This window comes from Rutilus rutilus (assembly GCF_951802725.1).
Source record: "Rutilus rutilus genome assembly, chromosome: 13".
Classification (NCBI taxonomy): Eukaryota; Metazoa; Chordata; class Actinopteri; order Cypriniformes; family Leuciscidae; genus Rutilus; species Rutilus rutilus.
The window spans coordinates 23,442,141-23,453,395 of NC_140218.1; the positions used below are offsets into that span (position 1 = coordinate 23,442,141).

General features: G+C 36.9%; 3 protein-coding genes across 3 annotated transcripts; 2 read left to right on the forward strand and 1 right to left on the reverse strand.

Moving 5' to 3' along the window:
- Positions 1-501: 501 nt before the first annotated feature.
- guca1b (guanylate cyclase activator 1B) lies at positions 502-2,539 on the forward strand. Its single transcript, XM_084428704.1, has 4 exons — positions 502-985; positions 1,193-1,342; positions 1,653-1,767; positions 1,907-2,539. The coding sequence occupies exons 1-4, from the start codon at positions 785-787 to the stop codon at positions 2,044-2,046; spliced, it is 606 nt and encodes a 201-aa protein (XP_084284830.1). The 5' UTR covers positions 502-784; the 3' UTR covers positions 2,047-2,539.
- A 1,080-nt stretch (positions 2,540-3,619) lies between these two features.
- On the forward strand, positions 3,620-5,606 carry oard1 (O-acyl-ADP-ribose deacylase 1). Its single transcript, XM_084427185.1, has 6 exons — positions 3,620-3,757; positions 3,999-4,078; positions 4,375-4,543; positions 4,644-4,702; positions 4,843-4,955; positions 5,131-5,606. The coding sequence occupies exons 2-6, from the start codon at positions 4,055-4,057 to the stop codon at positions 5,231-5,233; spliced, it is 468 nt and encodes a 155-aa protein (XP_084283311.1). The 5' UTR covers positions 3,620-3,757; positions 3,999-4,054; the 3' UTR covers positions 5,234-5,606.
- A 509-nt stretch (positions 5,607-6,115) lies between these two features.
- Positions 6,116-10,359, reverse strand: apobec2b (apolipoprotein B mRNA editing enzyme, catalytic polypeptide-like 2b). Its single transcript, XM_084427184.1, has 2 exons — positions 9,845-10,359; positions 6,116-7,324 (listed from the first exon to the last, which is right to left on the reverse strand). The coding sequence occupies exons 1-2, from the start codon at positions 10,138-10,140 to the stop codon at positions 6,790-6,792; spliced, it is 831 nt and encodes a 276-aa protein (XP_084283310.1). The 5' UTR covers positions 10,141-10,359; the 3' UTR covers positions 6,116-6,789.
- Positions 10,360-11,255: the final 896 nt, after the last annotated feature.

Genomic DNA, 11,255 nt, shown 5'->3' on the forward strand with positions numbered 1-11,255 from the left:
AGCCAAATAAGGGACCCTAAATGTAAAAATGCATATCATTCATGTACCACATTTATTATTTGAAATATATAGAATATACAGTCAAACCAAAAATTATTCAGACACCTGATATCATTTTTGATATTTTTTTACTAGTGGGTGTAGGACACTATTCATTTATGTGAGGATAGCAAAATAAAGTAAACTGTTACATATTATACCCAAAAATACATACAGTCTTCATACAGTGGATTACCAATAAAATGTATAAAAATTTGGGACCAAAAATTTTTCAGATTCTTTGACCTGATTATGTTTTGCTTAAGTTTTTTTTCTTTAATTGCAGATGCGACTTTTTTACACCACAGACCATAAATGTTGGTTTGATATGCAAGACTCTATATATGGAACATTCTGTGCACTAAATGTTGAATTATAGCAAAGCTCTTGATCTCGTTTCAAGCTAATTGATTCAGACATGGATTGATATGAATAATCTCTTACTGTCATGTCATCCAAAATAGTCCTTGTGCTGAATCCCAAGCCAGTAGAGCACCTTCACTGAAAGGTTGAGGTTTCTTTTACACTTTGGTCAATTTTAACTTAGTTTAACTAAGTTTTTTTCTGATATTTCTAAAGGGGATATACTTTTGTGTCCTAAATCAGACATATTCAGTGTTGTATCATCATCTTGTGGGGCTTAAAAGTTTATTGGGATGTCTGAATCAGGGAGAACTCCAGGAAAGTGAAACTGCCCGATGTGATCAGCAGAGAAGCTTGTGTTTTTTATTGTCATCTTTTCGTGATGGGTCAACGACTCAGTGAGGATTCTGACGACAAAGAAATTGATGTTGCTGAACTGCAGGAGTGGTATAAAAAGTTTGTGGTGGAATGTCCGAGTGGAACCCTCTTCATGCACGAGTTCAAGAGCTTCTTCGGTGTAACTGGAAACCAGGAAGCGGCAGATTACATAGAAAACATGTTCCGTGCTTTTGATAAAAATGGGGTAAGTGATTCAATTTCAGTTACCTCACACAAAGTAGGCATAAACACTCTGTAGGAGACTGTGTAGACACTCAAAAATAACGTAATGCTATAAAATAATATATATCCCTATATATAATATAGAAGCATATGTAATATATGTACATGAACTTAGAATTCTCCGAATTTTTGGCCGTTCATTCTTATTTTCTCATTCAATTTTTCGTAGGACAACACTATTGATTTTCTGGAATACGTTGCAGCCTTGAATCTAGTGCTGCGAGGAAAGTTGGAGCACAAACTGAAATGGACTTTTAAAATGTATGACAAGGATGGGAGTGGCTGCATCGACAAAACAGAGCTCAAGGAGATTGTGGAGGTAATCATCCCTCGTGTCCTTTTCCCATTGTCAATCACACCGACTTAAACATTAAATGGTTGAGATTACAATTCTTCAGTGGTTTACTTGATTTAAGAAAAAAAGAATAAAAAACAAAACCATGTATTCTGGTTGCATTTGTGCTGAGATTACAATTTCACGACTGGTTTCATCACTTTCAAGTGAGATGTTTACATGGGATTAATCCAGATGATAGCAGGACATTTGTGTGCAGAGATGATATAACACTGTAAAGAAGACATTTATGCATTTATGATTAAAATAGGCACCTTTTACTTTACTTTTATAGTCAATCTACCGACTAAAGAAAGCCTGCCATGGTGAACTTGATGAGGAGTGTAACCTACTGACCCCAGATCAGGTGGTGGACCGAATATTTGAGCTAGTGGATGAGAACGGAGATGGTAAAACCTACTATGATTCATTATTTTTCTAGACAGTCACTAAACGGCTATAGCCAAACTTTTTCCTTCTTTACATATCTGTGCTTAAAGGCAGCCTTTATAAAGAAGCTGATGCTGAGTTTCTGTCCTGCGTCCACAGGGGAGCTGTCTCTGGATGAGTTCATTGACGGGGCGCGACGTGACAAGTGGGTCATGAAGATGCTTCAAATGGACGTGAACCCCGGGGACTGGATCAATGAACAGAGACGCCGCAGCTCCAACTCCAACTCCAACTCCTGAACTTTACATTCACCAAAACAACCCTTAAATTAACCGACATATACATGTGCAGTTTCTCAATTACAGTTTTAGACATGGTTCATGAAAGTGAATCTTGAGTCATCAGTACAAATTATATAGCCTATTTTTTTTTTTTTTTTTTTTACCATAGTGTCTATGTCACGTTTATTTTTGGACCAACAGAATTCAGTTTATCTGCATGTATATATTAATGTTTTCTTTATTGTTTCTTTCGTTCTTGTTGCTAGGATCTGTGGATGGTTCACTTTAAATATTGATCTATTATTCTGCAGATAAGGTGCATTTGTTTAACTTTTTCCAGCATATTACTCTGTTTATAAAAACAGCCATCAGTTACAAATGGGCATATCTAATGTTTGTAAATATATGAATATTGTAAAGCCTCTTGAAGGTCAAACTTGTAAAAGTATTTGCATCTGTACATTTCACCAAAATAAAACCCATCAATTATATATTAAATATACTATAAATTAATTTCACCTTTTTCTCATTTCTTACAAGCTCACGCTATAGAATTAGATACAATTTGGTGACATGCATTTTTGTCAGTTGTGTTACATATAATCAATGGCAAAAAGAAAAAGTAATTCTACAGTAACTGCATTGCCAATCATATTGCAGACTGTTTTATTAAAACTGTGTTATAATCTGCTATATTGCTATCTCCTCACTGCAAATAACTTTTAGCCCCAGGATTGTCACTTTTTTAATATCAATGGTGCTACAGAAACATAGAATTGTATTGTAAGTATTTTAACCCTAAAAATGGCTAGACCATAGAGAGAAATCAGAACATTTATTTATTGCTATTTTCCATATTCTTAGGACACAAATACCGGTAATAGCCTACAATTTCATGATTTCTTTTTAAAAAACATGACTTTTTGATTTTAATATTTGTATCCCCCAGGACCCGTCGCCAGGTATAAAATCACTGGAAAAAAGAAAGCTTGTTTGGCAATGCGTGTTACAACATTATAGCCAAATTTTAAAAACATTTATTCTCTCATTACTTAAACTAAACATTCTTTGTAAAATTCTGTTGAACAATAAGCATAATGCCTATTTATGAATATATTATAGCCTACTGTATCATATTTAATACGCATATTTCAATGAATGTATACCCCCAAACTGGCGACATATCCTGGGAGATACAAACATTTACAGACGTAGGCTATTATGAAAAATTTACAAATTAAATTCATAAAATTTCAACACAAACATAATAAGCTAACGCTTAACAACAACTTTTTAAACATGTAAATACCCTTCAAATACAGTAAATATGTGAAATATCAACTTTTATCAAGTACTTCCCACTACACGTGGTCATGTTGTTTTTAAATGCTGCCCGTGAAATGTAGATTAACAACGTCACAAGATCTAAATATTCTCAACAAACACCCTTTCAACATGAAACCAAGAAATGAGACCTACACTCTCAAATGTTTGTATCCCCCAGGAAACGTCGCCCATTTTAGGGTTTAAAATATGAATTAATATTTATTGATTAAAATGGATATATAGACAAGATGCTCTTGCACTCCCTGACGCTAGATGGCACTCAAGCCTTTCAATACAACCAATTTAAACCTGAGCTAGAAGCCAAAGTGAAACCTATGAGTGAAACCAGTGTTTTCGTTGTTTAAAAGGACACAGAACACACACATTCAGCTTTATTGTCGAGGTAAGTTATCAAACCACCAGCTCTAACCAACACACAACGTATCTAACCAGGGAATCTCTAAGTACTTGAACATGTTATGTTTGTGCACCTTAGTTCTTCGTAAATGTTAGGTTGTCACTGTTTTTTGTATGTTGTAACTTTAAACAATTATTAATTGCATTTTCTGTTGACCAAAAAAAAAAAAAAGAAGAAGATTTTTACGGTTTCATTGATTGACTATGAGCCTGTGATACATTTTTAGATATAGATAGTTAGTGGAAAGATACCCACAGTGAAGTCCCTGCTCAAACGTCAAAGATGGACAAGATCGTGCGGATGAAGGTATGGCAGATGTTTTCATTCGTGTAACATTAGGTTTTTTTTACTGTTTTACTTTTCAAATCTGTGTAAAGATTGCCCCTGCAAAAGCATTTGGAAATGATCCTTAAAATGAAAATGAAAGCAACTTGCACTGACCTTAAAATATGTCAGTGGTGCCATTTTGTCTGGAAATGTTTTTTCTATGGCCCTTTTATAAAAGCTACTTAAACGTCCTAATTAAACTAAGGTCTAATCCTGGCTTAATCTAAGCCCTGTCTGTGAAATCAGGCTTTTATGTTCTTCCTCATTTGTTGCAGCTCCCGTGCAGCTCAGGGTGGCGGCTGCTCTACATGAGAGGAGATTTGTTCACCTGTCCGTCCACCGATGCCCTGGCGCACTGCATCAGTGAAGACTGCCGCATGGGAGCAGGGATCGCTGTGCTCTTCAAGAGACGTTTTCATGGAGCTAAGGAGCTTCTGGCTCAGAGTGAGTGTGAATAATCATTACTGACAAGTGCACTTCATATAACACTCGAATCACACACATCTGATTCTCAGTGTTCTTTGCTGCCTTCTGTTTTGCGTAGATAAGCAACCTGGGGAATGTGCAGTCCTTAAAAGATCTGATCGTTTTGTGTATTACCTGGTAAGGTATATATTTTTTTCACTTTAATTCACATCTGTTCTATGTTTTACTAAATAAATTAGGATGAGAGTAGAGTTTTCTGGACTTACAGCTTTCTTTGTTCATCAAAAATGACCGTTTCCACCTTTTTCCTGCATTAGGTCACAAAGAAAAAGTACAACCAAAAACCCACCTATGACACTCTCAGAAAGAGCCTTGTGTCTATGAGGGAACACTGCTTGGCCAATGCCGTTAACAGTATATCCATGCCTCGGTAAACTGACACGTTTAATAATAGTGCTATTTTGAATATGAATCGACCTAAATGACTATGAAAAATAATTTTGCTCAATACTCCAATACCAATTTTGCGTATATTTTCTTTTAAATTACTTTTTATTGTTCTGCTGGAATAGACTGCAATAACTAAAGCCATTTTCTCTTGCTAGGATTGGCTGTGGTCTGGATAAACTGAAATGGGAAAATGTGTCTTCCATTATTACAGAAGTCTTCCAGGACACAAACATCACCATCACTGTGTACTCAATTTAGACCACAGCAGGTCTGAAACTCGCATTATTTCTAAACCCTTCTTAAAGAATGGTCAACGGTTTGCTTTTTGTTCCAATGGAATTTCACAACATGCTGTGTGGTGGGTGTTTACTAGTCTTGTTCTGGATTGCATAAGCGCTAAAGAATGTAAAAAGACTGTTCTATTTATATACACTAAGAATTTCGATGTTCTTTTCACCACTAGAGGGTGCATGTCTGACTATTTGACTTTTCAAATCTGTCAATATTGTCCCAGATTACCTCTGCAAAAGCATTTAGAAATGATCCTCAGTGGGAGTGTTTTATTGGATTGCTTGAATCTTAAAATGAAGAAATTGTTTAATTTTGTAAATAAAGTTCAGTATGTCTTCAAGTTCATATTTTTCCAGTAAAATATTACTAATTAAGTGTACCACAATATAAATGCACTATAAATGACCCATAAATAATGATTTCACCATTATTCTGAAATTCTTATTTCCAATTGATTCTTTAGTATAGCAGTTCCTGGAGACGTTCAAAAGTTGTTGCTTACTAGCATTCTACTTTTACCATGTCTTTCTATGGCAGAAATGGTAAGAGTAGTATGCAGTTCTGCAGTCATTTCGAAGGCTGTGCCCTCCAAAGGTCGCATTAGTCAGCCTGGATCATCGAGGCTCTATCGTTTCAGCGAAGCAACCATTAGAAAAACTACAGTTATTCCTCGTGAGGCATAATTACTGTCATTTCTTTCTTACTTTGGAAAGAAATGTAACCTGTGCGTGTAGCTTTCGAAATGAGACGCAGCTATGTGCAGTTTTGATCCACTGCTTTAGTATATTATAAGCAGAGCTGAAAAGCATCATGCCTTTATACCGCTGTCTTTAGATTGTGCTCACGATAGGAAATTGACTCATGTTTATTGCATAAACATACAGGATTTCAAAATATTAGACAAAATTAGAATATTTAACCATGATGCTTAGAGCAAAGCAAACTATATTTTGTTTTGCAAAAGAATATACTTGGAATTAACTGGAAAATAATCAATTTCATGCTTGGAATTTACATTACACTCAGATGTTTGGCATCTAAAGATTTTCCTAAAATTTGACTCTATAAAATAGGAATATTAACAACAGCTTGTTCCTTTGCTACTTTGTACCTCGTCTACCCCTAAAAGGTGAATTTTAATACCTTAGAGTAGTAATACATACCCTTAAGGTATTACTATCAACTTTTATGGGTAAATAAGCTGCAGAGTTAAAAGACATTAAGAGACCAGTTAAAGGTAAAATTTTTTGCACATTTTTTCTAAGAATGTATGATATCCTTTATATCTGAGATACCTCACTAAATACTACATGTGAGTGTGGTTTGAATTCATTAATTGGATTATAAACTTATGTAAAGTCAGCCATGTGATGTTACAAGAGAAATAGTGTTGACAGAAGAAACAACACTGCTAAAATGACAGGTTGATTGTAATAATTTGCTTTGAAGTACCAATTTCCTTAAAGGCAGTTCATTTGCTGTGTTAAACAATCTTAATCATAGGCCAGCAGTGGCTCTTTATCCTACTTTAAAATATCACGCAACTTCTCGTCATAATAATCATAGCTATCTTGACAGTCTTCCCATGGTGCAAAGTTATCTTCCTCGTTCTCAACGAAAGTAGACCAAACATACACAAAATCCAAAGGCCTCATCATGCGTAGTTTACATCCCGCCCTAGCTAACGCCTGAAGTCCAGCCTGTATCTCTGGTTCCTCCCACTGGAAAAGGCGGGAGCAGTGGATATTAAGGCGCAGTGACTTGCGTGCTTGCAAGATCTCGATAAGCTTAGCGGCGCAGGCTGCGCAAGGGCTCGAGGACATGTACCAGGTCACTGTGTACTGGAGTGACTTGTCGTAATAGGCCAGGACCTGTTGAAAGAAGGCCTCTTCAGCATGTGAACCCATATGCTCATCCTCCAGGTAACCACGAAGGCCGTCTGTCTCTCCAGCGCCCCCTTGAATGTCTACCTGGTAGCACAGGAAGGTCTTATTGCGCCCTGAAGAATATTCCACGTTTTTAAACTGGAACTTGAAGAAGGTGGGGTTGATTCTGTCTCTGTGGGAAGAAGGAGGACATTTGGAGTCTTAAGTAATGCCTGACTTTCATAACCTTTCCTGTTTTCTGATTTCAGCAGAATTCCAGCAATTAGTGCAAACAATGCCTAAGACATAAACTCACACATTCCATTGTGAGAAAACTGGAATACACCACACAAACCAATTTTAAAACACTAGGCATCATACACGTTTGTAAATGGTTACAGAGAAAAACTGGGCATCATCCAAGACTGAGATTCACACATTACTAGACTAGTTCTTCCGAACGCAACATACTCATGTAGAGACATGCACCTCGCTGCTAGGAGACCCATGACAGATGAAAATAATAACAAACGTGTTCTCAAACACATATTCTCCGACTGATGAAATCAAGTCTGTGCCATTCATTAACTAAGCGATTTTCTGTGAAATCTGTCATTTCCGACTGGCCAAAATCTGTAGACTGGCTCTTATTTTAAGCAAAATCAGGTGAAAAAGATGTGTGTTTAAAAAAAAAGGATCCATTAACTTTTGGCAAGAAGTGTTTTTGATCGGGTGGCCTCTAATAGGCCTACAGTGACTTAAAGGGAGTTAATAGGCTTGTATAGAGCTCTTTGTTGAAATATATTCTTATAAAATCTAGAGTTTAATTGTGATATTTGGAAGAAGAACCGATTGTCTGATAAGACAAAAACTGAACTTTTAGCCTCATGACACTATAAGACAAAGTCAATGGCCACTTAAACACCACACCTATGTGCTTGCTGAACACTGAACTTCAAAACCAGACAATAATGGTAAACAGGTCCTAACAGCTTCTACTCTTCAGAGAAGGATTTGCACTAAGTTGGATCATGGTTGTGGAGATTTGACGTTTTTTCACATTAGGCTCAGTAAACCTTATAGACCTCTCTTAGTGAAGTCACTGTAAATCTTTTAGGATTCTGTTGTTACTGTGGGTGTAGCTGAAATAGTGAAACTGGTTAATTAGTAGGCGGTGTCCACACGCTTAGTCATTAAGTGCCAAAAGCATCATGGTTTAGGGATACGCCTACTAGTCTGTGGCAGGGAAAGGAAAAATCATAAAGACAAAAAAGAGAAATTGATTGCGCTGAATAGCACACATATGAATCCTAAAGAAAAAAATAAAGAAAAATCACTGGGGTTTAAAGCAATGCCCTGGATTGGTCTAATTCACATTGTTGCCTAGCAGGATGGAATTTGACAAGTATCTGTTGTCAGAGGTGATCCCACCAAATTAGTAGGCGGTGTCCACATGCTTAGTCATTAAGTGCCAAAAGCATCATGGTTTAGGGATATGCCTACTAGTCTGTGGGGCAAGGACAGGAAAAATCATAAAGACAAAAAAGAGAAATTGATTGCGCTGAATAGCACACATATGAATCCTAAAGAAAAAAGAAAAAGAAAAAATCACTGGGGTTTAAAGCAATGCCCTGGATTGGTCTAATTCACATTGTTGCCCAGCAGGATGGAATTTGAGATGTATCTGTTGTCAGAGGTGATCCCACCAAGTATTATTTCTAGAGTGATAAATACTCATGCATTAAGTTCTAGTCTATCATAAAGTTTTAATTTGTTAAAATGTATTTTAAGTGAAGTAATCTTAAAATCGATTGTGGTGTCATTCATGCGGTATAATAAAATGTAAAACAGTTTATCTACAATGCTGTATAGAGAAAAAAAAAATTCACACAACATTTATACCATGCTGTTGTGATACTCTACCCCTTAAAGGTGCATTTTAGTACCTTAAAGTAATAAAGTTCTTTGGCTTTTAGTATGAATTTTAGCCTTATGGTTATCTATAAGCTAGTGTGCTACAAAACAACGACAAAATTCGTGTTTAGAAGATATAAGCATTCAAAACTTACATTCACTTACTTCCGCCAATATGGATCAATGATTTAAAATCGGTTACTTGTTCACACATTTACTATTTTCTACATGGTGAATGGCACATAGTGCAATATAGGGCATAGGGAGCGATTTAGACCGTGTAAATATGCTTTTCATTGGGGTGAATGAAGTCTGGTTTCGCATTAGTGTCACGTGAACCGCCGTAACGCGCACACAGTCTGCTCCGGTCCAGAGACACGGATCATATGCGCAAACCTACCGGACACATTTGAACTCTCCACAGAATGCTATATTTTAAAAATGATATGGAGGAGATTAGAGAAGAAACGTTTAGGAATCTGCGGCCTTACCGAGCTCAATTGCTCTGGCCAATATGATATAAAGAAAAGCTATTGGCTATTTTTAAAAAGTCCTTTAAAAAGGCTCTTCCAGTTTCAGTGGAAATTTTCAACACATTGAATAATGCTGCGTGTTTCAAGGCGCTTCCATTTAGGGGTAACTAAGGTACAAAGCTGTCCCATTAAAGGTAGGCTACTGACCCAGTGAAAAGCTATTTTTGCAATACAAAAATAATTCTGAGGGTGTATGACTGCTCTCACTGAGTGATAGAAATATGGGTTACTATGTAGTTAGTATAAGTGAAAGATGTGTGACGTACCCTACAATGATCTCAAATGGAGGCAGCTCCATAGGCTCCAGCTCAAACTCCTCATCTTTAACCGGGCCTTTGGCTCCTTCTGCTATCTCCCCATTTCCCTGTGGCATCTCCTCATCCTTTTGCTGATTTTCTGGGGTCTTCTCCGGCTTCTTCGTCATCTTTTCATCTTTAACCTTGTTCTTTTCTTTCTCCTTTTGAGGTTTACTCTCTACTTTCTCCACTTTGTCCACTTTCTTCTCTTTCTTTTTCACCACACTGCCTTTACTGGGAGTCTTGCTGTCCTTTTTGTCCGCCATGATTTAGCTGTGCGATGAAATGAGTCTGCTAGATGGGAGTGTGTGAGGGGTGCTGTTGATTCAGTGTGTGTGAGTCAGAGAGATGACAGCCTGAATATGTTCCTAAGTCCGAGAGTTGAAGATGAAGATAAAGATAACTCGCTGTCACAAACAGGAGCTGGTCAGAGAACGCACAAGGGAGGGAGATTGAAAGGGCAGCTGCTCTCTTGTTTCAATGCTATAAAAAGGCTAAAGTATAATGAAGAGGGGGTTTTCATACATTCATTGTTTAAACACACCACTACCCATTTGTTCAACAAGTGCTTCAACTAGCCTTTTTTTTTCCAGCTCAGTTTCAAATATGTAATGAGCATTGACATATAACCAGGTATATAACCAGGCATTTCCCTTCCCTTCTGATCAGGATATTATTGCTGTTCACACACCAACAACAGGCAGTTTATTAATAACTGTAGTTTGGCAGAGAGTTCAGAATGACTCAGTCTCTTCACATAGTGAATGCCATATTCAGTTTAGGCCCTTACGACCCTCACATCAAGGTCGTTTAAAGGTCAGCATTGCATTGACCAGTTCCTGAAAAACTCTTTTTTTCTTCTTTTTCTTTTTTTTGCATTCACTTACCTATTGGTAAACTGTGTCATTATTGTTTACAGATACTTGAGTTGTGTTGGAGGAACTGAGTCACTTTCTAGAAGATAACCTTTGCGGTGTGAAATACAGTGTATTTTAAGGTTATATTCTTGTACAGAGTGCTGATGTCCCCACTCTACCCATTTAAGTCATTACTAGTTCCCTTCCAGCTTTTGTACACATTCTTGAACTTCTTCCAGAGCCCGGAGACCTGGGAAAGTCCAATGGTTTTGGCTATGTTTAGAATACTAGCATACTTACTGAATACTGCGCAGTATACACTGTGTACTACTATTTAAAAATAATAATACTATGTGAAACAGAAGGCATTTTCCATGTTAAAAATGATCATCACATGTTTAATTCCACAAATCTGCCCAGCATCTTTTGGCTAAAATTCTGGTTCATCCATAACAATAGAACAAAGAAGAAAGAAGAAATGGAAGATCGGTGCGGGATATGATGATTTAGTCGTTTAGGCTACT

What these genes read in the sequence shown, in the direction of transcription:
- oard1 (XM_084427185.1), top strand. Translation starts at nt 4,055, where the DNA reads ATGGACAAGATCGTGCGGATGAAG. An exon ending in ATCGTTTTGTGTATTACCTG is followed by an intron (nt 4,703 to 4,842) that starts GTAAGGTATATA and finishes TTCCTGCATTAG; the next exon opens with GTCACAAAGAAAAAGTACAA. An exon ending in AACAGTATATCCATGCCTCG is followed by an intron (nt 4,956 to 5,130) that starts GTAAACTGACAC and finishes TTCTCTTGCTAG; the next exon opens with GATTGGCTGTGGTCTGGATA.
- guca1b (XM_084428704.1), top strand. Translation starts at nt 785, where the DNA reads ATGGGTCAACGACTCAGTGAGGATTCTGACGACAAAGAAATTGATGTT. An exon ending in GTGCTTTTGATAAAAATGGG is followed by an intron (nt 986 to 1,192) that starts GTAAGTGATTCA and finishes AATTTTTCGTAG; the next exon opens with GACAACACTATTGATTTTCT. An exon ending in AGTGGATGAGAACGGAGATG is followed by an intron (nt 1,768 to 1,906) that starts GTAAAACCTACT and finishes CTGCGTCCACAG; the next exon opens with GGGAGCTGTCTCTGGATGAG.
- apobec2b (XM_084427184.1), bottom strand. Translation starts at nt 10,140, where the DNA reads ATGGCGGACAAAAAGGACAGCAAGACTCCCAGTAAAGGCAGTGTGGTG. An exon ending in CCATTTGAGATCATTGTAGG is followed by an intron (nt 7,325 to 9,844) that starts GTACGTCACACA and finishes TTCTTCCCACAG; the next exon opens with AGACAGAATCAACCCCACCT.